We start from the raw sequence: 25,439 nt of genomic DNA, 5'->3' as shown, positions 1-25,439 counted from the left end.
CATTATATTATTACAACGCCATTTCTGACGTTTCGTTTCACACCTCGGGTATGCTCGGATATGTTCGCCACGCCCCCTGTCGACTAGTCGCTGTGCATATAGCGACTCCCGCAGAGGATTGGCAGAGGATGGGCAGAGGCATCTGTCGGCATTTTCACAAAAGTTTAGTTTATGAAAGACGTGAATGGTTTATTTATGAAAAAGACTTTATTTGCCTGACATCTACCGAAGAGTAGATAAAAAATATGACATTGGTAACCAAAATCCCTGACTTATCAGCTTTACTGTCTCCATTGAAAACTTCATTGCATTTTTGAAAGGTTTTCGTCAACCAACTTCAGACATGTTCGTCATCTGTCTGCTTGTAAACCACTACGAAATTCTAAGTTTTGCGCCGCGAACTCGAAATTTTCGAGAACTTTGATAATAACGTTTGACTAATTTTACTGATGGAAAACTCAGAAAAGACAACGTGTGAATCTGAAACTCCACCAGAAACCAAACGTGTAGGATGTTCTCATTACAAAAGAAGGGCCAAATTTGTCGTAAGTAATTTTGTCCCACGTATCCAGAAAATATTGACCAATCGATGATACGAATGTTATTTATTTCACATATTAATCACATTTTCAATGCAATATGCCTGTCAGATGTTGCTACCAGACACTTTCCAATTTATCGTTTTCTTGTATATTATTTAACGACTGTCACTACGTGAAAGCAATGAATATGAACTTTACATTGACAAATGTCATCCTAAGATTCAAACCCCTGACATGTATGCACACTAGATGAATTATTATAAATAGAAGAAGGTTCCTAGCAATCATTACTGACCGTTATATCACAACAACGTAAATTGTTAATCTGCATTAAAATTAATGATCATCTGTCATTCAAACTTAACCGCAAATTATAATTATTTGAATGTTTTTAATTGATTTGCACATTGCCCTTTTAAATGCTTTAATTTAAAAATGTATAACTGTTGTTGACAATTGCTGATCATTTTCAATACATGTTTTTTTAATTATTCGCTAACAGAATTTATTTTATTGTTTTTCAGACGCCATGCTGTAACAAATTTTACATGTGCCGCTATTGTCACGATGAAAATGAACAGCATTACTTCAATAGGAAAACAGTTACAGAATTAATATGTACCGAGTGCGACACACGACAAAAAGTGCAAGCTGAGTGTGAAAAGTGTGGTGTTCGCTTTGGGAAGGTAAAACCTTGGTTTTTTTGTCAACTAATGTTTGACGTTTTTCTACACTGCTGTCCTTATTTTCCTTTGATTCAATTTCTACACATTCTTTTAATACTGGTTTTTCTGCTAAAATCCACTCGTGACCTTGCTTCTTATCAACAAGGTTATATTTCTAGTGTTCTCTATCTCTTTTTATGTCTCTTTATTACTCAACAATGGTCATTAGAAATTATTAACAAGAAAAAAAGCTTCATATCTCAAATGGCAACATTCCTGATACTGACAATTCAATTCCATATACCATAATGAGAAAATTAATGTCTGTGATTATTTACCTTTTGTGTTGGTCAATTAAAGTATATATTATTGTAAGAACATGGCAAAGCAACCTGAATATGATAATCTTCAATTAATGTTGCTTACATTCCAAATTATGAAGTCTGTGAGGCAAATAATACAATCATTGATTCTGTGTATATTCTTGAGATTAGAATCCTGTTACTTATGTTTACTTTGATACATCTTTATATTGGAACTGTGTTAACTATTGAAATTGTATTATTATTGCAACACGAGTCTGATTATGCAAACATATTATAGTAGTTAAATTCCACACTGGAAGATACTCTCGGTATCACCCTGGTGTAAGATCACCATTCAGAATTGAAATGGCTTTATCCATGTTTGGTGATCAGATCTGAGAAGCCAGGTACTTCCCCACCTTCCTCTTCCCCATACCCTCCCCACTACCTCAGCCGCACAACATACTTCAATTGGGGATGCCATAGTCTCATTGGTTCCAGGATGGTTGAGAACATTTGAGATTCACATAAATAAAAAAGTAGGACCCCCATGCGACAATATGATCTGGCTTTTTAACACATTCTTGAAACATAAATAGCGGGCGTTAACTGCTGTCGTGTATTGTCAAAGTGACTCCTTTGACTTACTATATTTATTATGAACGGTTGTTTTGAAGATGTCAATTATATGCCCATAAAAACCTACCTACTACCCAAAGATATTAGAAGAACGAGATGTGCTATGAGTAGTTCATACTGTGTGGAATTGTTTTGCCCAGTGTCGCCGGTTTTGTTCACCAATACTACTGCACACCTTCGCTTACGCTAAGGTATCCGCACTAATACATAGAACAGATTTCTGTGCGTACACATCCCGATAGTATTCAAAGTACCCTAATTAGGTAGTACTCCGCCTACGGTCCGGCGGCCAACATAGCATATCTCGTTCTTCTAATATCTTTGCTACTACCAGATGTTTGTGTAGTTAAGGGTATCACTATCGTAGATATTGTGATTATCGATAAAAAATTTTTCTTTCGTTACTTCCCCTTTTTGCCGCTCGCGCAGTTTGTAAATCAATACCTGCACCATTTTTATTGTATCTAATCTAAACGGGCCCATCAAATTTTTCGGTTCTCTATCCCGTTATTCCACTCTTTCCCGATCCCGTTTTAGGGTAAAAAATATCTGGTCACTATTTAAAGAAAAAATATTTGCGAAGGCATACAGTTCCATACACATTTTGAAAATAATAAAATAAATTATCTATTCATCTAGTTCCTAAGAAACAACAATATTTATAACAAATTAATAAGGTTGAATCAAACTACATACGTAAAATAATCCCTACCAACATCATAAAATAATTAAAAGAAAGTGATAAATATAAATTACAGTGGTTAATGGTTATGCCGTACATTTGTGTTCACCTTTTAGTACACGTGTCTGGTTTGCAATCTGTTTGATGATGAGGACAAGCGCCAGTACCACTGCGAGGGCTGCGGAATCTGCCGGGTGGGGGGACGGGACCGCTTCTTCCACTGCCAGGTCTGCAACATGTGCCTGCCCGTGCAGCTGCTGAGGGACGGACACAGATGCGTTGAGGTTTGCCACCAAACTTATGAGGTTTATTCCCTCTCTAATGGAGTGTATTATCAATCGGACGAGAAAAAAGAAATTGAGTCTTTTATCAAGTAGAGAATAGTGTATCAACCACAGACATATGAATATATAGACTAGAAATTAAAGGTGAGGGGTAAAATCAACTGTTGAAGAACGAAAGGGGTAAAGCTGACTGTGATTCGTCAATAAATCAATCTGACAGTATATAGGCATCTCGCATTATAATATCACCATTTAGTTCTTAAAAGTAAAATCTGCTTTTGAATGAATAGACATTTTTACATGGGAGTGCAAATTACTCGCCACGTCATGAACAAATTTGCGAAGTCCAAATTCGGCAAAAAAAAATTTCTTCTATTTTCAGAGTCGAATATTTTGTTTACGTATTTAGTTAAGACACTTTTATAAGTGTTCATAATTTACTTCCCAGTAACAACGATGCCCACACTTGAGAATCGCTACATTCGACCAATGTTGGCTCGATGTGATAGTAAATGTTTCTACAACTGATTCATATTATACGACGTGAATAAGCTTAAAATGATGCTTACATATGGAATGTAATACGACAATTGGGTTTATTCTCTTTTTCACATATATTTTTACAAGTTTTCATATCCCATCCACTATTTTGCCGTGTTATTTCATAAAATGCCTCGACCATAGCACGACGCTAGTTCGAACAAGAATGATGACGTCACATTCTCAAGATTCACGGGAAGCCATACGCGAGCCCAGCCGGCTCCAATGGAACCGGTATGGGGAGTGGGGAATAATACGCTTTTAATCACTTAGGGCAGGTCTACTAATATTCATATGTCTATGGTATCAACATTATTTTAGCAACCAATTATTGTAATGACATTAATAAAATAAATAATTTGTATTATTAAAGTACATACAATTCCACAATAATTTTAAGTATGTACTAGCTGTACCCCGCCATTCATTGCTGCGGCTCCGTCTGTCTGTGCAGATAGAGAAACAATAGCGCGTGTTGCTTTTACGTCTAACGGAAGGGTGCTGTTTTTACCTGTCACGTGTGACATTTAAATAATATAGATATATAAAACACATGCGTATTCGAACGCAACGTTATGTTAAAATTTCAAAGCAATCAGTGAGGAACTTTCGGAGATTTAAGATTTTGAAAAAATGAACATTTACATTTTAATTTATATAGATAATACAAAGTTAAATAAACATTCTGTTTTATTGTAGAATGTATCCCGCTCCAACTGCCCAGTATGCCTGGAGGACATCCACACATCCCGGATCCCTTGCCACATCCCAGACTGCGGCCACCTGCTCCACCGCACCTGCTTCGAGGAGCTGCTGCACTCAGGCCACTACGCCTGCCCCACGTGTCAGACCAGCATGATCGACATGACCAGCGTAAGCCCCATCCCTAACTCTTCTCCTGTCTGCAGTATCCACTTCCCACCGAGTGCTGAGGACCATCGCAATCATTGAAAACAAGTTGGGCCTACCTGTCGCAGCTTGTTCCCAGGTGTCTGTTTCCCACTTTATATTTAATGGCTTAACCTCTAGTGTGCCGAGAAATCCGTAGCGGATTTCTGGCATGTTTATCCGTCATGTGTCGTCGAATATATGGCGGATTTGGTAGTAGCTCACGGCGCTTGCCTCTATTTTATGGTATTTTGAACCTTAACACACTTTAATCGGGAAGAGTAGTTCTACCCGTTTGGTCCGCTGTACCGTGCGAGGGACAATTGCACACGTGGTATTTCAATGGGTAATAATGTGTTACTCTGACGATACTAGAGAAGTGGCAATTGTTTTTGTTTTTATAATGATTTGGGCTTGGTGAAAATATGATAATTTGTAATTTTATAAAATTGAAACCTAGTTTATACTTTAAAAATTGAACCCTAATGACTCAACAATGACTTTGTTTTAGATTTATTGTGTTGCATTGGAAATAATACTTGGTTTTCGTCTAGAAATTTTATAGCTTGGGTATGCTGAGTTAGTATGTAGAAAATTTTATTGAAATATTTCCATTATTTTCGAAGATATAGCGATTTAAAACAAATTAAACAAATTCGCGCGGGACCTTTATTTTCGCCCGTTTTCAGCGGTCAGCCGGCGAAAAAATAACCCGATCAAAGTGTGTTCAAAAATGCTCCTAGCATACTAAAATATATATAAAATTGGCAAGAAAATAATATAACTTAATATTATTCTAGCTTGTCATTCCGTCACTATATTTATTTTATCTGTGAAAAATCTGCTCCGAAAATTCCGTGTCAAATGTCATAATTCCGATTTTTAAAAGTCATTGTACGGAACGTGTTTGCCTGCACAAGAAAAAACTGTAAAATATAAGCACCGGCACACATTTACCTTTGTCGTTTGTAATGATTCAAATAAAGCACTCGAGGTATTTCATTTGAACCGTTACAGAGTTATTTAAAATATCATAAAAATGCAGGGAATATCACCTCTTGTAATATGTTTGCATATCCCTTTACAACCGACTTCACACGAGAGTGAGTTTGTGTTTGAAGACAGAAAATAAATTTGTTTTTGTGAACGGAACCGGTGTCGATTGAACGTGCGGGAGCTGCTTATTTAGGGTACTTTCAAGCGCACATGTTTCAACCAGTAGGTCGCCCAGCCCTATGAGATCATAACTAAGAGCTAACAATGTGGCCCATCACAATTTTAAAATTTTTTGCCGGTTGCAAAGGGATATAAGAATGAATCTTGAGAAAGACGATATATTCAACATTTGTAATGTGCATTTTCATAAGAACGCCTTTATAAAGGCGGTTGGTTTTCATTGCGGGTGCAACTTCTTGTATTGCACTGAATCTGCATGTAGGTTCAGTCGGTAACGGCTCTGCGGGCCTGGCTGGCGGGCTGGCTCAGTAGGCAATGGTAGATCCCCTCTCCGAGGCTGGCTGGCAGGAAGGCTCAGTCGGTAACGGCTCTGCGGGCCTGGCTGGCGGGCTAGCTCAGTAGGTAACGGTAGATCTCCTCTCCGAGGCTGATTGGCAGGAAGGCTCAGTCGGTAACGGCTCTGCGGGCTGGCTGCGTTCTGAGGTGACATCAGCAGAGGTAGTGGAAGTGGAGGGGGGGAACCGGGTTGAAATCAAACACAGCGAGTTGATTCCCAGGTAGCGACGCGGGTATGGGCAGAGCGGGCAGCAGTAGGTGTTGTCGGGTCCAAGGCTTGAAGCGAAAGAGACCAGGTACCGGTTTTTGCAGTATATTTATAAGATATTCTAGGACCGCGTCACCGACCCCTGTTTGTAATATCAAATTCCCGTAACGAGCTTTGCATTTTTTTGCTATGAAGCTCGCCACATTGTAGGATTAAATCTGTTTATCTCAGAAATAAGGGAATATTTTATAATATCAGTCCTTATCTACCGCTGTAGTTCTGCCAAAACCACATCGCCGCAATATTTTTTATTTGGTTATAACAAGACATATTCTACAAGATAAGTGGTCAAATCTCTGTAACATTTTCAGAGTTTCGCTAAGTACATAATTATCTTACATGTAACATATTTCATTTCTATTTGAGTTTATTTAATTAACATGTAAGTATCTTCGTATAAATCTATTTAGTATCATTGTCTCCTATTATTACAGAGAAGGCTTGCAAATTCTAGTATTTTTTATAAATCTCTTATTGCCTGTTGCCGGGATAGCGGGTCTTTTCGTTCAGCCAATGAGCGTTTGCTTCGCGAGAGCAAGATGGTTGCTTGCGTTAAGGCGAGACAACTGCTCTTCCGTTCGGCGTGATAAAATGTACCGTTCACCGGCAGGGCAGGTTTTTAAACATGAGTTACCTATCTGTAGGGCAGGTTTACCAACATTAGTTTTTATGGAAGGTTTTACAAAGTTTTCGACAATGGTAAATATGATGGCATTTTGTTATGTTTGTTATATTTGATGTACATGTTATATTGACTTGTTTTAATTGTTAAGAATGCTTCTTTAGCTGGAAAATATAATAGAACCAAAGAATATTTTTGTATGTTTTCATTATATAATTTTTTTTATAACATTAGGGAGAAAATAAGTAATATGTTGAAAGGGCTTGGTATTCCAATGGTTAAAGTCAAGATATTGCATCTCAAATTTTGTGGTGAAAATGAGCTGTGAACTAAAGATGCCATATAGATTCTTATGGCCCAGTGCATGCGTCAGGTTTTGTCCACTGAGGTTCGGCAATTACAGTGTGGAACTAAGGAGGTTGCATGTTTGAATTTGTAAAAGTATGACATTTCTAATTTGTGCCATTTCAACTCTTTCAAATCGGCATTTTCAAGATATTCAAATTTTTATAAAAATGGTTTATGTGGATACAATATCTTTACGCCTTCAATTTACTCTATGGAGGTTAGGTTAGTGTGTTTATAATAAAGCATTCATGAATTAGTCAACTAAGAGTTAATGTTGTGTAATGTAGACATAATTTTGGTGTTGCAATATTTAAATAATGTTTCTCGTATGTTAAATGTCACTAGAATACTACATAATCAAATAATGTTACTTCATATGTCTTCCCTTTTCCAACCCAGAGCAGGTATCTCCAGGTAGCTTATTTCCTTTTCCGTGTTCAATAGGAGGCAGTACTGGAGTTTAGAAAGAGAATTAGCGTAACAAGCCCGAACGTGTGTCAAGGCAGTATTGCCCTACTGCCTCCTATTGAACACGGAAAAGGAAATACGCCTCCAGGTCTCCTTCTTAAATTTTTTTTTGTCACTTCTCACACGAGCGCCCCTGTCTGAACAGTGTAAAGGCAGGGGAGCTATGTCGCCACCCGGTTGGGCAGAGTTGTGAGGCGGGTTAAGGTAGGGGCTATAGGAAGGCATTTATTAATGCGGGTCTTGAAGCGGCCCATTCTCATGAAGCCAACTGTGAACAGGTATTCCGAGTAAAATACCCAGAACATAGAAGAAGAACAGATTTTTTTATGCCCATATTGCATCTGTGCATTAGAGATCGCAATCGGTCTGTTAACAATGGATTGTCAATCAGACGGACTGCCCTCCTTTGCACAGAATCAAGTAGGTTAATCAAGTATTGTGGGGCTTTAGCCTTGGTGGCTCCCAAATTCAATTGTTGGGCATACTTGAGATTTGTATAGGGTTAGCAGCCAGTTACTATTTGTTATTTACAGACTTGGTGGTACTGTTGGATTTCAATAATTAGAATGCGTGTTCAAATATAATGTTTATTAACAATTTAGTTCGGATTGACTACTTCTATCTTCTGAGCTGTCGGTTTGGAAAAGAGAGCGAGCAGATGCATCCGTCATCTTTTATACCTCTATCTGTCATCTCGCTCTTACACATTCAAAAAGCAGGCGTACCACCTAAAACCTTTCTTACACTATTGAAGAATCTGCGAGCCCTATACAAGTCGCCCATTTTCTTGGAAGCCAGCTTTCCTTTGGCATCTGTACAGCTTCTACAGGGCTATCGGGCTCTATCTTGCTTTGGGTAAATTCAAACTGTCATCTTTCAGACAATTAAAAAAATGAATTATTGTGGAAGTAATATTTTTCTTGATTATCAAAATAAAACAAATATGCAAATTGCTGTAACAAAATTTATTTTAACTGTTTACTGGTCACATAACTATTTATTTCAATACATATACATACACACTAATAATAAATGCAGAAATTTTCGGTGCCTAATCATTAAGTTTTGTAGTGGGGAACACAAAGAGAAGGGAAAGATAAAGAAAGTACAGTTGTTTTCCGTAGAAATAAATGTGCTCGTGAAAAATAAGCGTTTTTAAAAATTTAATTTTAATTATTACAGCAATCTACAATGTACACTTACCTGCTTTTTATAAACATGATTTATATAACTTTGCAGCTGTGGAAATACCTGGATTCCGAAGTGGCCATGACTCCAATGCCTCCAGAGTACTCGGAATACAAAGCTACAATCTTATGCAAAGATTGCCATAAGGTACACACCTCCACTTTACTATGCTTTTGGTTTTCCAGTGCAGTCTATATTAGTCAGAGAGGGAGGTCCTATATGCCGTCGTCGTTCTAGTATCTTTTTAATTTTCTTATAACACGCATCAGAAGGAAGAGGATGATCGTTCTCAACATACATACGACCTTTCTTTGGGACTACTTCACAAGAAGTTGGACCATCACAGTTACTTTTACTTAAATATTGCTTTATGCATTAATTCTGGTGTTTGTACTTTATAATGCTAACATTTGTTTATTTATTTTATTAATGTAATTACATTACTTATTTTAATGTATTACTAGCTGACGTGTACCCAGCGTTGCTCGACTTTTCCATACTTTCTATGAACATAATATTCATGTGTTATGTGTATAAAACTTCCGGAAGAAATTCTCTATATGACTGACGCGTATAGCGACTTTATTTTAGTATAATAAAGATTATTTAAAAGTAACGTTGATACATTTAGTATGCAGTGCCTAACTGTAGGTTTCAAAGAATACGAGGGTGGTCTGAAAAGTTTCCGACCTCAAGGCAAAGATGGCGGTACTCGTCAATAAAAGCTAGTGAATATAGCTGTGCATCTTTTGACAGTTACTCACCAAAGTTTCTGCCATTTTGGACGCGCAGTTATTAGATGACAGTCGTTTGAGTGAGTCGATGTGTGTGTTTTTGTGAAAATGGAAAAATTGAGCATCGAGCTGTTATTAATTTTTGTTTTTGAGAGGCAATACGCCTACGCAAATCAAAGATGAATTGGACTCTGTGTATGGGGACTCTGCACCATCATTCACCACAGTGAAATTTTGGGCAGCTGAATTTAAACGTGGCCATAGGAGCTTGGGAGACGATGAACGTTCGAGACGTCCATAAACTGCAACTACTGATGATAACATTGCTAAACTTCACCAAATAGTGTTAGACGACCGCCGAATTGAAATAGAAAAACGTGTCTGTCACATATTAAATCAAGATTTAGACATGAGAAAGCTGTCCGTGCATTGGGTGCCGCGTTTGCTCACTTTAGACCAAAAACGTGTTTGAATGAACATTTCCAACGCTCTGTTGGCGCAGTTTAGGCGCAATAAATCCTAGTTTTGGCCCCGATTACTTACTGTAGATGAAACTTGGATACACCATTATACGCCCGAAACAAAAATACTGTCAAAACAGTGGACTGCAAAGGGGGAACCGGCTTCAAAAAAAGCAAAAACTGTTTTCTCAGCTGGGAAAGTGATGGCGACTGTTTTTTGGGATAGTCATGGAGTTATCTTAATTGATTATCTTCAAAAAGGAAAACTATAACAGGAGCATACTACGCATCATTACTTGACAAGCTGAAGTCAGAAATTGCGGAAGAACGGCCACATTTTCAGAAAAAGAAAATCCTGTTTCACCAAGACAACGCGCCGTCTCACACCTCAGCGGTTGCCATGGCAAAAATCCACGAATTACGATTTGAACTGCTTGACCATCCGCCTTACTCACCAGATCTAGCCCCAAGCGACTTCTTTTTGTTTCCTATTCTAAAAACTGCACTCGGAGGACAGAGATTTTCGTCAAATGAGGAGGCAATCACCTTTGTGAATAATTATTTTGCAGAGAAAAATGCCGAGTACTATTTGGATGGGTTAGAGAGATGGGAGCATCGCTGGGAGAAGAGTGTAGAGTTACAAGGAGACTATGTAGAGAAATAAATAAAAAAACTTAGGAAAAAAAAACCTTGTTTCATTGTTAGGTTGGAAACTTTTCAGACCACCCTTGTACATTGAATTAATTTGTCAATAATTGGGACTCTCTCCCCATGGACGAATTCAGATGTTCAAAAAAAAACATTGTGGATTTTTTATTTTTACATTTCCACAATTACTTGTTGCATTTGCAAATCTAACAACAAAAAACGGATAGATTTTAATTTATTTTCATCAAACAAACGTGTTTGTCAAAAACAGATTTCGATATACCTTCCATCATCTACCCAAATATTGTCCATGAATATGGAGGAAATATCTCACTCAAAAGTGGATTTCTTATCATAAATACTCACCAAATATTACGAAAATAAATCGTTATTATTGCCGATTCTAATTCCCAAGTAAACTAGAACTTTCAAAATCCCCTTGTAGTTTTAAAATGATTATTTTCATAGATTGATTTCATCTTAATAACAAGTCTCTTTTCTTTTACATATATTTTTCATTGAAGAGAAAGAGTCGAAAATAACGTTGTTTATAGATCTTCATAATATGATAAACGACCAAATCAAATTTCATATTTTCTCCACTGTATTATTATTTAGCACATAAAGGGCAAAAAAGAGTATATGGAATGAGATTAAAACTCAACTTTTATGTGTCATAGTTGTATCACTGTAGTTGGCCATCTGGTCACTATATGTAGTACTATTTAATTTTGGGCAACTATTTGATACTTGATATTATATTTCATAATAAAATAAATTGATATCACCCAACCTTCAGACTGAAAAGCGGATATATTTTTATGCACAAAAATGTTTATTTCAGTATTCTCCGCAGGGAAAACTAATTAAAAAAAATAATAGTGTGTTCAAAAATTATTCAGACCAGACCTCTCGTGGTTTACAGTTTGCAGCTGCAAAAATTACACATTTTGCCTTAATGAGTGGCTCTAGAACTCTTCATTTTGCCACAGCTTTTCCGTGCACTAGTTGTAAATTTTAAGTGATAGTAATAATAATAACTTAGCATTTATGCAGCACAGTTTAGTGTCATTTCACTTCAAGTGCAACTTCAATAAATTAAGTTGTACAGTGCCTTTGAGGTGATTTTCCCATAAAAATAGCGTTATAGAACTAACATAACGTTGTGTATTTATAATCTAATGGTATTTTTCCAGGTTTCTACAGTAAAGTTCCATGTGGTTGGATTGAAGTGTGCGCACTGTGGAGCCTACAATACGTGCCAGACCAAAGGATTTCAAAAGTTTGTACAGATTGCTTTGCTTTGTTTATTCTATAAGGCTTCTCAAGGGTATACATAACCACCAAATGATTTTTGGCATATTATGGCAAGTTTACAAAACGTGTTGAGCGATCGCTTGCCATAATGTGCCAAATTTATCTACCTTTTGTAAGACATTTAAATTTTTTTTTAACTTCCCCCCGATCTGCAATTTGCATTACTAGAAAGGTGAGAGATACTTTCCCATTATAGGTTTTTTGTGGTAAATGTATTAAATATCCTATTTAATTCATTTTATTTTAACAGTCCGCAAACTCAAATTCTATATACAGGGTGTCCGGAAACTCGTAGTACAAGCGGGAAACTGGTGAATCTACATCACATTTGGAGTCGATTTTGTAGTATATTTTTTTTTTATTTGAGCTTTCGTTATCGAGTAAATCGAGTTTGAAGTTGATTTTTATTTTTTATTTTATTTTATTTTTTTATCAAATTCTTATAAATTATTACTGAAGATCAAAGTACCCAACTAATTAAAACTATTTGAAAGTAAAACAAATGAAGAAGCTCGGATTTGAAGCATTATTTTGAAATCACCCTTCATTTAACCCGGTGTAATCATAAAATATTTCTGCTCTGCAGGGTTAAAACATCTGTTATTCAACCCTAAACACCAGAAAAAACTTTAACCCTAAAATAGCCGAAAAATATTTTTTTTTGGTTTTTTTTTTTTTTTTTTGAAAATGCTCAAATCAAAAAACTTTATGTTTTTTTGGGTTCCCCATGTGGTGTAGATTCTCCAGTTTCCCGCTTGTACTACGAGTTTCCGGACACCGTGTATATTTTTTTTTATACAAAACTTTCGAATATAAAAATATCTATATCTGTATCTGTGATTATCAAATAGGCCATAGACTACATACAGAAATAGAAAATATTCTATGTTGACCCGAATAAGTACCACGTATGGCAATTTCAAAGTAATTAACACACAGAATTTGCGCATTTATAAAGTTTACGATTTTTTAATAATTTTTTTATAAATCCTATAAATATGGGCAGTTTTGTTGGCTATATTGCACTATAATCATTTTGTATGTCTCCGTATTAAAATTCAGAGTTATGATTTTTTTTATGAAGTTGGGAAATTTCACAAATTGAACGCTCTCAAATCCCGGCCAGTGGACTCGTATTTCAGTTATTAATGCAATTGCTTGAGTGATTAATAGAATTCATTAACTGCTCTTTCATAGATGGTGCTAAGCTAATTATTTTAGGATTTAATACTTTTTGCAAGGAGTTAAGTTTTAAAATATTAAGATGAATTATTTGTTTATACCCGTACTAAAATAATATGAATAAATATTATTGACCATGCTCAAACTCAGGCTGTAAGAGAGGTGTTTGACCCTTTGGAGACTGCAGCAAGAGAGGTGGGCTTGCAAATCAATGAGAACAAAACTAAAATCATGATGCAAACCAGAACCCCACACCGCAGAATAAAAGATAAAGTGAATTTTAAAAACTCCTATAACTTTGAAGTGGTCGAAGAGTTTGCCTACCTGGGCTCCATCATAACGCAGGACAACGAAGACCCAGTAGAAGTAAGAAAGCGCATCACAGCCACTAACAACACTTACTTCGCGTTGCTGCCAGTGTTCAAATCCCGAAACGTCCATAGGAAAACCAAAATAACCCTGTACAAAACAATTATTAGAACGGTCTTGGCCTATGGATGTGAGGCGGGAACACTGACAGCAAAGTCTGCGGAACGGCTGGACACCTTCGAAAGAAAGGTACTTCGAAGAATCTTAGGAGCGGTGCGAGAGGGAGAGGCATGGAGAATCCGCCACAATAAGGAGCTATATGACATCTACCAAGCTCCCAGACTCTCTACTCATTTACGGCTCCAAAGACTAAGATGGGCCGGACATGTGCACCGAATGCCAAGCACACGTGTACCAAAGAAGGTTCTAACAGGACACCCGGGAGGCAAACGAAAGGCGGGCAGACCTAGGCTGAGATGGGAGGACGATGTCAGGAAAGATGCCAGAGGACTACTCCATGTTGCAGATTGGAAGACGACGGCCGAGGACAGAGGGCGGTGGAGGCTCATGCTAAAGGAGGCCAAGGCTCGAAATGGGCTGTAGCGCCATTGAAGAAGAAGAAGTACAAACTCAATTCTGTCAAGAAAGGCATACAAATACAATATTGGATTGAATCACCGATACAATATTGTGGTTGTATGCCTTTCTTGAAAGAATTGAGTTTTTTACGGACAAAACTATTTAATCTTATTCACATTGCATATGTACAAACGCAAACAAATAATTTTCTTCATATTTTAAAGCATAACTTGCAAAAAGTGTTTTTTTATAAAATAATTAAATTATCAACATCTATTAACGCATAGATTATAACGTTATGTTACGTTTACCCTTAATAGTGAAACTGACATTGCCTTGCTAATGAAAAATACAAACTTATTGAAGTTGTGTAGAGACTTGGTTGAATATTTTCAGCAAAGTGCTGTAAATTTTTATACAGTAAAACCTCGTTAATTCGAAATCCATGGGACATCAAAAATCAAAAACGAATTCACACATAATTAGAATTTTTATGAAACAAAAAAAGTCTCCGAAAATCGGGTTCCTCGGTCGCGCCTTCAAATTTGGGTAGTATCTTTGGAGTAAATTCGTAATAATACGAATTATTTTCGTGTAAATCGAATTTTCGCAGCCGATTACCGCCGCGATCGGCCCTTCATGTTCAATTATTCAAAGTAAATTCGTAAAAATACCACACATTAAATAAATGAAATGAATCAAATTTAATATTAAATAATTACACACCTATTAAAAATATTGAATAGCTAAATTCGTAAAAATACGATATATTTCCCTTTAAAATCGTGATTTTGCCGCCGATTTCAGTCGCATTTGACCTTTTAAACTTTTATATTCGAAGTAAATTTGTAAAAATACAATATATTTCCACGTAAATTGAAATTTCGCAGCCGATTTTCGTCACTGCCCGCCCTTCAAATTCAGTTATTTGAAGTAAATTCATAAAAATACGATATATTGCGTAAATCGATAGTTCGCTGCCAATTTTCATCCCGACCGACCTTTTAAATTCAGATATTTGGTGTAAATTCGTAAAAATACGACATATTTTCACATAAAACAAATTTTCTCAACCCTTCGGATATTCAAAATAAATTTGAAAAAATACGACATTCCAGTGTAAATTGATTCAGATATACGAAATAATAATACTAATTAGGACAATGTATAACCGTGTAAAAATACATTTTTAGGCGTTTTACTGCCACGGCTGTCTTTCAGATTCAGATTTACGAAATTTTACAAAACTAAAATTTAAAAAATTTCGAATTAAAAAAAAAAATAATAAGAAAAAAATTTCCCGTGATATTTTTTCGGCTAAAATTTAGAATTACGCATTTTTTCATATAACCGGGGTTCGAATTAACGGGGTTCTACTCTAGGAAAATTATTTATTACGTATTATTTATACTGAAGAAAATGTTAACATTAAATATTTAATATAATATAATTCCGTATAGATACGATGGATAAATGGCTGTTGTTGGTTAATTACACATTCAATATTACTAATTTCTCTTTTTGGTTAATTACACCTTCAATATTACTAATTTCTCTTTTTCTAGAGAAAAAAATGATGGAAAAAATAAACATCCAACTATTGAATGACATTTTATTTTCAGAGGCATGGATCCTACCCAGGTAGGTGTCAACCCGACGACCGAGGAAGCCATAGCAGGAAATAGCACTGCTTCATCGAGTTCCGCCGGTAGCTCTTCTTCGGACACTATGGCCGACTCGGAGTCTGCCCACAGCAGTGGAGCCAGCACTTCATCGGGCAGGGTGAGACCGATCAACGGTGTCGGATCTTCATCGGTGTCGGATCCTCTGGAGGGCGGGTCCCAGCTGATGCAGCCCAGCATCTCCGATGAGCCCCCGCAGGCCTGACACACGTCATCACAAGAAGACCTGATGAAATAGTGTCAGGCCTTTCTGGCTGTTGTTTTCTGCACCCGGAAGTAAAGTGGTGTTCTACGAGATGATGTTTAGGGTAAACGCTGAGATTCAGGGGTTCATTTTCCCATTCAAAGAGTGCTTTTTCTGTTCATATGTTTTAATTTGATTAAAAATTTATCAAAAAGTATACCTAACGAGCTCCATAAGAAATTGGTAAGTGCTTATGAAACTCGTGGAAGTGTAACTTTAATAAAAATAAATAGTTAATTTGCACTTGGTCCCAAAGCGGAAGAATGATACGCTCAGTATGTATGCCCTTAGACCACCATTCAGAATTGAAATCTTGCTTTTAAAGTGGTTTTAGCTATGTGTATTGTCTTCTACATTTCCTTCTCCTTTAGCTCTAGGCTATGAAAATTTTCCTTGGCGCCACTTGAAACAAGCTACATAATATTATTTTTGTCCTTTTCCAAGTGGATAAAAAGAATTCAATTTGTATATTTTTAACTTGTTACAAATTTTGCTTCATGAATTTTACATGTGAGCAAAGTGTAAATTTGGAAACTTTGGTTGTGGGAAGTTTGTCCTCTTTTCCAGTGAATGAATCGAGTATATCAAGTTTTATACACTATCAAATTTTGGTATGTATTTAAACACTGCTAAAATGGAATGACAGAAAAGGGAATATAATACATATATTATTTTCTAGAATTCAAAGAATAATATATTATTTTATTATAGTTATTGAGAAGTATTTGATCTGTCTTTGTTTTAGTTTCAAGGAATAAGTGCAAATGGCCCACGAATTATATTATTATTTATAATAGGATTGTTTTAACAAGACCTCTGAATACTACTTACGATTATGTATTATTAATTAATGCAAAATCGAAAGCCCGCCAAAAGTAGCGAAATCTGGCGAAGGTACGCGTGATGTCATATGTACGGTACCTCAGTTTTGTCGGTTAACAGGCCATTCAAACTAGGGTCAGTATGAAATAAAAAATCCCAAAATAAATAATTTGAATAGCGCAGTGGAGTGTATATTTTAGTTTCTCCCTTTGTCGACTGCAAAGTTAAGTGTGTCTTGTAACTTTTGTTTCATTTCAATCAGTAGGTATAGAGGTGTGATATATACCAGTTACCAGTTAGAGAGAAAACTGATGTTGCCGATAAGACCTTTCGACCCTACGCTCTAGACTGGGCTCAGACAATCTGTCTGCTCAAGAAAGAAGAATTACGTCACTGTGTAACTCGCATAATCTACTTCAACAAACTTATTCATTTTATGACTGTCAAAAAAGGTACATATATTGTGGCACTAGTTTCGGTTTTGGTTTTACTGCCGATCTTATAAACCTCTTAAATGGGATTTAGATGATAATTATAAAGTGATAAATTTGATGACTTTGAAAAAAGGACATTTTCAGGTATATTTCGCTACTAGTTTTCGTTTGTGATGGATTCACCGCGAACTTTTTAAACTTTTTAGGTGGAAAGGAGTTTTAGCTAAAACTTCTTATGAGGGGAAAAATCGTGGTTTTTGTAGTTTTTTTTATGGAATTTCAAGGGACCGAAAACAAAACTTCAAGCGTGGAAACTTCTTAGGCGTGAAAAATTCTTAAGTGAATTTTATTTTTGAAATTTTCAATGATTTTTTTTTAATGGTCAAAACTTTGACAACCACTGGAAGTGCAATATTTAAATCTCCACCATAGTATTTTCATTTGAGCATAAATGAATTATTATCCCTATAGTTAAGATTAAATAAGTTTGCATATTGAGTGATTTGTCGCCATTGTTTTATTTTATCATTAAGTTACTAAAAAATATTTTTAATATAACGAATTCCTATTTTTTTAGAAGGGGCTGTGAAAGCAAATTAAGGCAGCCTTTTTTAAATCTAATCAATTATTAATCTCTTTTTCTTATGCAACTCTAAATTCTCAATTAATTTCCTTAAGGTTTAAAATAACAAAATAGAATATTTTTTCCAATGAACTACATATGTAATATGTGACAGTGGCTAATATATATAATATAAATTTATAAGAAAATATTAATAATTATTTGTTTTTGTTATTATTTTTTATATATTAAGAAAAACATTCAATGTTGAGACTATTTAAATAAATATGGTAATTATTATCATTATTATTTAAATAAATATGTAATTATTGTTTGTTCCAGATCATTTTCCAATTTGTATTTTAATTTAGACTTAATATTCCATAAATATGTTCAAAGTACAACTTTTCTTTCCACTAATGAATGTCAAAATAGCAGCTATTTTGTTGATTGTTTATTTAATTTTATATAATTTGAAGGCCATCTACACAGTGGCTCAATATTAACATCACGCTTTAGAAAGAGACTGCCAGAATGATTTTTAAAATTCATATTAATGTTAGTTGGCCCATTAATAATTGTTACGAATTTATTAAATATTCATACTTCCTTCCATAGTCTCCAAACCTTTCTCTTCCTTGAATTTGGGGATGCCTTGGTAAGGGCGCTTTTTGTTGTAATTGGTTAAAAGTGATTACTTTTGAAATTTTTAAATAAGTCTCGCATAATGTTCCAAAGGTGGTGTGGTTTTTATTGCACCACCGTGTATCCATGTGTTGGAAGAATGGTAAATTTATTGTTATTTAGGTATTGTGGTGAAATAATCAATGTAATCAATGAAAAATCCGCTGGAGGTGGAGGGTGCCAAAATCAAGGATTTCCTGCAAAAGTGTACAGCTTTCGTAAACAAGAAAGACAAGTAACATACGTCATAATCTACGCATTCATAGATGACTTTAATTAAGTTATTTTATTAAAATACACTTTTTGCATAACTTAAATGTTAAGACATTATTTGTTTGCACCCGTGCATACGCAATATGAATACGAATAAATAGTTTTGTCCTTATTATGACTCAATTCTGTCAAGAAAGGCATACAAATACAATGTTGGATTGATGGCCTCCGTGATCGAAGATTGTGAGTTCGAATCCCGCCGTGCGCAAGTAAATTTTATTTGAGTTAGTTTACAATTTAATCATTCAAAATAATATATAGTATAATTCCGGCACGTTCCAGAGTGGAACATACTCTCAGTGTCGCCCTGGTATAAGACCACCATTCATAATTGAAACCTTGCTTGAAATGGCTTTGGTGTTTGGTGACCTAGTCTGAATATCCAGGTACTCCCCCACCTTCCTCTTCCCTATCTCCTTCCCCTCCCCACAATCTTCAGCCTCACAACATACCCAATTGAGGATGACATAGTCTCTCACTGACTCCAGATGGTTAGTACTCTTGTGCGGTATTCACATAAAAAGAAGCGTATGTACGGACGCAAACAAATAATTTGTCTTAATATTTAAAGCGTAACTTGCAAAAAGTGTATTTTCATAAAATAATTAAATCGATCCCATCTATAAACGCGTGGATTATAACCTACGTTACTTTTACCCTTGGCATAAATTTTTTAAATGGCTTAGCAAAATGAACTTGACGTAATAAATAATGAGAAGATAAAATTAATTTAATCAATCAATTCATTTGCTATTTTTCCACTGCCTACCAACTCTGTGCACGCCATTGGGATTGTCATATTGTTTTTATGATGAAATAAAATATTATTGTGTATGTTAATTTTTGACAGTCCAGCAGTTGGTTATTTACATTAGGAAGATATTTAGGTTCCCTAGTCCATCTAGAGATTTTATAATTAATTATTTACAGTATCGATATATTTTAATTTAATTTATTTAGCTTAAATCTTGGAAAAAAAAATCAACACAGTCCATATTAAAATCGTGAAAAGCATATTTTTTCCCGATTGTTATTGGTTTTTAATTAAATAGCTTAGCTTGGACGGAGTTACCAATATTTTTCAAAATGGAAAACTGACATGCAGCATAATTAATTATAAGATAACAACTTATTTCGTAAAGTGTAATTAGTGAAATGCAAATATGATTGTAGTTTTTCTGGAATATGAGAATCGAGGCTTAGATTAAGAGCTGACTGAAATAATGTAAAAAAATTATGTTCAAGAAATTGTATATATTTAATCAGAAGTAGAGCACATTTTTTTTTTACCTTGACTTCTTTTAATATTTGTGGATATATGAGAATAGTTGAATAATGAAGCTTTTTGTTTGGTGATCGCTATTTGTTTAAGAGAGAACACTACCATTGTTGGTTACAAATTAAAGTTAAGTCTTGAATGTTGCGGTAGCTTTTGTCATTTAGATTTTATGGCAAAAATTCCAGATGAAACGACTGCTTCTTTTTGCTTGTATATAGGTGTAAAAAGTGTGTGAAAAATAACTATTGTGTGCTGCGTGTTCACTGTAACATTTGTTACTTTACAGCAGCAAACTTAAAATCAATAGAAATAATGGTTCAGTCAGCGTACAAATGTAACAAAAGGGGGTATCTCACCATTCTCTCGATAAGCAAATAACAATCATAATCAAAATAACTAACCATTATCTATATTAATGTTTGTTTGTTCAAAATCTTAAATCTATGAAAGATCTTCACAGATTGCTTTCAAATTTTAACACAACGTTGCATTTTAATATGCATGTGTTTTTATATTCCTATATTATATAGATGTCACCTGTGACAGGTAAAAACATGCCTTTTTTAATAACAGTGCCATCTGTTGGATGTAAAAGCAACACTCGCTATTGTTTCTCTATCTGCACAGACAGACTGAGCAACAGCAACCCGTTGCGGGGGCAGCTAGTAATAAATAAATACTGCCAATAGGTAGAAAACTCGTCTTATTTATCTAATATATATATTACCAAATAGTAAACTCAGACTTTATATATAATTAATTTGAAAATATACATTATCCTATCAATAGCTATTTCGACAGCTATCAAGAGGATGGTGAAATACCCCTTAAATCTGTAACTCTAGAGCGAACTTAGAATTAATGGATCAGTCAGCAAATGAAAGTAACACATGATATACAGAACACTAATTCAGTTTTTCTGCATGGAGTCAGATTTACTATTGTATTCAATTTTTTAATGACCACATCATAATAAAATACTAATGAAATAACTTAAATCATAATAAATTTATTAGCTTTAAGAAAAAAAAAATATTGCTCCATTGAGTGGTCTTGTTTTCATTTAGTTTATTTAAACATAATATTTTTATAAATTTTAATTGTTAGTATAAATCTCTAGGACACCAAAATCAATTATTGCCAATGTTAGTTAAAATTTAATTTTAGCTTATATTATTGTTTCATATTTGTAGTAAATCACAGAACAAACATTGTACATTAAAGCATAATAGTTAAATTAAATAAATGCTGGCCACAGGCTAGACTTTATTATAAATAAGTACATATTTATAATGGCAGAAATTATCTAGAAGTCATCATAAATTATTATACATACATATGATAATTATTTAATTGTGGCTTGACATTGTATAAATGATTTTTTTTTTCTTTGTTAAACCACTTTATTGAGTTATTTTGGTCGACCAGTTTCGGTTACATTCATTCAATTACACTCAACCTTCTTCAGGACAATCGAAATATAAACTAAATTAACACATTGTCGTTGGGAAATGGCATTTGCCGTTTTTCGCGGATTGTCGGTCAACTGCGAGACACGGCAAATGCCGTTTTTGTCGACTGTCGGTTTTTGACGGGAAACGGCATTATACGGGTTTGTTATCAGCGTGAAATAAAACGCCTTGAAGGGTAATTCTGTCGACGTTATTTGAGATGCCTTGTCCGGATTGGCTAGTGTGCCGCTTGTAAAGGCGTCGCCAGAAATCTAGAGTTTTTATGCGATCTCAATCTCCAGTTTAGTTTGAGTCATTTCACGTATTGGACTATTTTTCATACCGCTCGCACTGTTTTGTTTACTGTTTGGTATTTTATTATTTGAATATATTACCATTGTATAGGACTTTATCTCTACAAAAATGTCTTTACAAGCCAATGATAGTGACGATGAAGTGTATGCGGACAATTTATCTAATTGTTCATGGAATTATGATATTGAAGAGGTGTCAGGCAACGAACCGAGTGAAGAAGAACAAATACCAATAGCTAGAACGTTTCACCGTCGCACTATTGAATCTTTTTTAGGCCGCCTCGGTTTGAATTCAAATGTCCATTGTCGTCAAACTGTAAGTGATGCGATAGAGTTATTTATCGGTGATGATTTGTTTGAATATTTTGTAAACGAATCTAATAGGTATTACCACCAAAACTCACATAATTACAAATAATATAAAAAATCGGGAGAGTGGAAAAATATTACTTTGAAAGAAATTAAAAAGTTTTTGGGGCTGATTATGTTGATGGGACAAGTTCAAGTGTTCCGTTAAATATTTAACCCTAAAATCCAACCCTTTCATTCCACATATATGACCAGTTGTTTGCAGAATACAATGATTGTACTGTAATCATCCACTGCTTTTTACATGTATTTTTATTTTTTGTTTACTCAATTGTCATTGTTGTTATATACAAGCATATACTTGGAGGAATTTATGTGATACATGTACTTATAGTGTGTGATGGATTATCAACATATGAAGTGTACTGATTCCTTGAAAGAATAAATACTATGATTCATAAGTGGAATGGGCTCTTCAATTAGGCGAGGCAACCGCAAAAGACTTTTTTGACAAGAAGCAATTAAACTTATGAGTTATTGAGTGTTCGCCTTCGGCCTTAGGCGACACTGTTCAATATTTACGCGATCAGATTTCACACATCCAGCGATTGTAAAATTGCGGGCATGGCAAATATATATTATTATTTATCATATAACTATATGATATGAATAAACATGTTATCTTTTACATGGAATTTTAAAATATTGAATATTGAATGCTATTTACTGAATTAACATCAGGTTTTTATATTCAGCTTTGAAATGTGGTGAAATTATGATGTAATCAAAGCAATTATAATTTATTTTTGATGATCAAATGTCATATATGATTTCTTTGAAAATTTCAATCGAAAATATTTTTTGGTTTAGAAATTGTGTCAATTTTAAGAAAGCGATATATTTTTGCGATAATCGCGAAAAACACCCGCTATAGGCTAGAGTCTATTGTTTGAAGCGCCCGACTACAATGTGTTTAAATACAGGAAAATTACAAGGTAAACAAACGGAAAAGAGAAAACACATATGAAAGAAAGAGATCATCAAAAACAGGATTAAATACTATACATTTAATAAAAATAAAATAGGATTACGCCTTTATAATTAAGAAGCATTTGAAATATCCAAATCAAATAAAAATTAAAATATGCCCCATTTTAACAACTTTTCACAGCACTTGGAAATCAACTTTGAAATTTGATGAATTGTTCAAATTCTGTGAACAAGCCGTCCTTCGATTTACCGACAGTCCAATTTTAAAGCTTTTCCCTTTCTCCTTCCCCCACCCTTCCCCTAACCCTCTACCTACCCATCTACCAGCCTGTCTTTGATGCTCTCTCCCTCTCTTATATGCTTTGTCTTTTCCTTTTGTTTAGCTTGTAATTTTCCTCTGTATTTTAATTTAGTTTTTATTTCAACTGTCTGTACCGAAAAAGGTTGAGCGCAACCGAAACCGGTCGATCTATATAATTCAATAAAGTGGCTTAAAACAAACAATATTTTATTCAATTTTAATAATTATTATGTATTAGAAGACGTTGAATCTACAATCTAATCATATGAAAGTAATTGCTGTATGCCTAGAATTAATTGATCTGAGTGTTTGGTGATGAAGATATTAAATTTGTGTACCGGGCTTGATTGAACGTGAAAAACAAAATCTATGGACTTCAACAAATTATATTTATATTTAAATAATTACTGTATGTCTAAAGATAATTGATAATTTCTCACTTTAGTGTAGCTATTGTACATTTTGTTGATTATGTTTTGTTAAGTAAGAATTTTTATTGATATTTATGATTTTTATAAAAAAATTATGATGCTCATAAAATTGAAGATTATTTAAAAAATATTTAAATGAACTTTAGATTATTTTTTTGGGTTAACAGTAAGCAATGTAAACAAAAGTATCATTTCTCTCACAAATAATAAGAGTTAATAGTTAATCAGCCTCTGCTTAATCCACTCTGCTCTTCCAAAATAAATAAAAAATAAACTAAAAACAAATGGGAATATACCCCCTATGAGTGTATGTTGCAATCAAAGTACCTACCTACCAGAATTAAATTAATTCATTATTATGAGATTCCTTCAGCATATGTACATATTTCATTAGGACCCTATGAGGGATGAAATGTAAAATGACTCATGCTTAGGCACAATTAAATAAAAAAATATATCTACAGCACTCTCCCATTAATCTGCCAAACCAAAAACTGGGAAAAAATACAGTTCATCCATTCCAAATATGGAAAAAATTAAAAAAGTTATTTCGTTAAAACAAAAACAAAAAACCAAAAAAACTCCGCTATCGATCTTTTGAAAAATTACTTTTTTTGGTTTATGCCTGAGATCATGCTATATTTTCGTTGATTGGCCTATTTTAGCATATTGCTCGCCACACATTCACATTGGTAATGTATGGCCAGCGATATGCTGAAATAGGCCAAGCCATGAGAGTATAGCGCAAGCATGTCATCCCCATCAAAGGTAAACGTAACGTATGTTATAATCTATACATTCATAGATGGCGTTAATTCAATTATTTTATGAAAATACACTTTTTTTGCAAGTTTTGCTTTGAAATATTTGTTTGCACCCGTACATAAGCAATATGAATATGAATGAACAGTATTGTCCGTATAAAAAACTCAATTCTTTTATGATTTGATACATTCATGGCCAAAAATATTATCATGATTTATTTTAGGGTGTTATGCCGCGTTGCGTTGCGGCCCTCGGGGCAGTGTAGGTACGCGGCGGACTATTGAATTTGACATTCGAATACTTGTGATTTGTAAAGCTTGATTTTGTGCTTTCAACTAGTAAAAATAACAGCGGATTATAGTAGTTGTTGAATAATTGAGTGGCGGATTACTTGGAGAGTACTCTACTGTATTTGTTTATGAAAATGACGCATTCTCGGTGAATATAGTTAAATTTTTAACATTCCCATTATTGTTAAAATATTGATTTTTACTTCTGTTATTTTGAGAAGTAATTAATAATTCATGAAATAATAAAGTAGATTGTTTTTTTTGCACCAAAACTGTTTCCCTTTATATTTGGACAAAAACATGCTAAATAAAAAAAATTCAATGTTGAATGAGGAGGTGCCCCAAGCGGTGACTACGTTTCATATGCAAGATATTTTCTATGGCCCGGCCTGTATATCGGCACGCCAATCAAGGGGGATAAAGTCAT

The 25,439-nt window shown here is 34.5% G+C and overlaps 1 protein-coding gene across 1 annotated transcript; it reads left to right on the top strand.

Moving 5' to 3' along the window:
* The first annotated feature begins 337 nt into the window (after nt 1-337).
* On the top strand, nt 338-25,288 carry Rchy1 (Ring finger and CHY zinc finger domain containing 1). The gene is made up of 7 exons (XM_089638722.1): nt 338-545; nt 1,067-1,228; nt 2,950-3,117; nt 4,357-4,530; nt 9,003-9,098; nt 11,991-12,076; nt 15,804-25,288. The coding sequence occupies exons 1-7, from the start codon at nt 450-452 to the stop codon at nt 16,066-16,068; spliced, it is 1,047 nt and encodes a 348-aa protein (XP_089494848.1). The 5' UTR covers nt 338-449; the 3' UTR covers nt 16,069-25,288.
* Nucleotides 25,289-25,439: the final 151 nt, after the last annotated feature.

Source organism: Hesperophylax consimilis, chromosome 13, assembly GCF_061612785.1.
Source record: "Hesperophylax consimilis isolate HC1 chromosome 13, BYU_Hcon_1.0, whole genome shotgun sequence".
In the NCBI taxonomy this organism is placed as follows: Eukaryota; Metazoa; Arthropoda; class Insecta; order Trichoptera; family Limnephilidae; genus Hesperophylax; species Hesperophylax consimilis.
The sequence above is the reverse complement of the archived record's forward strand: the minus strand, read 5'-3'. Positions and strand labels throughout refer to the sequence as shown.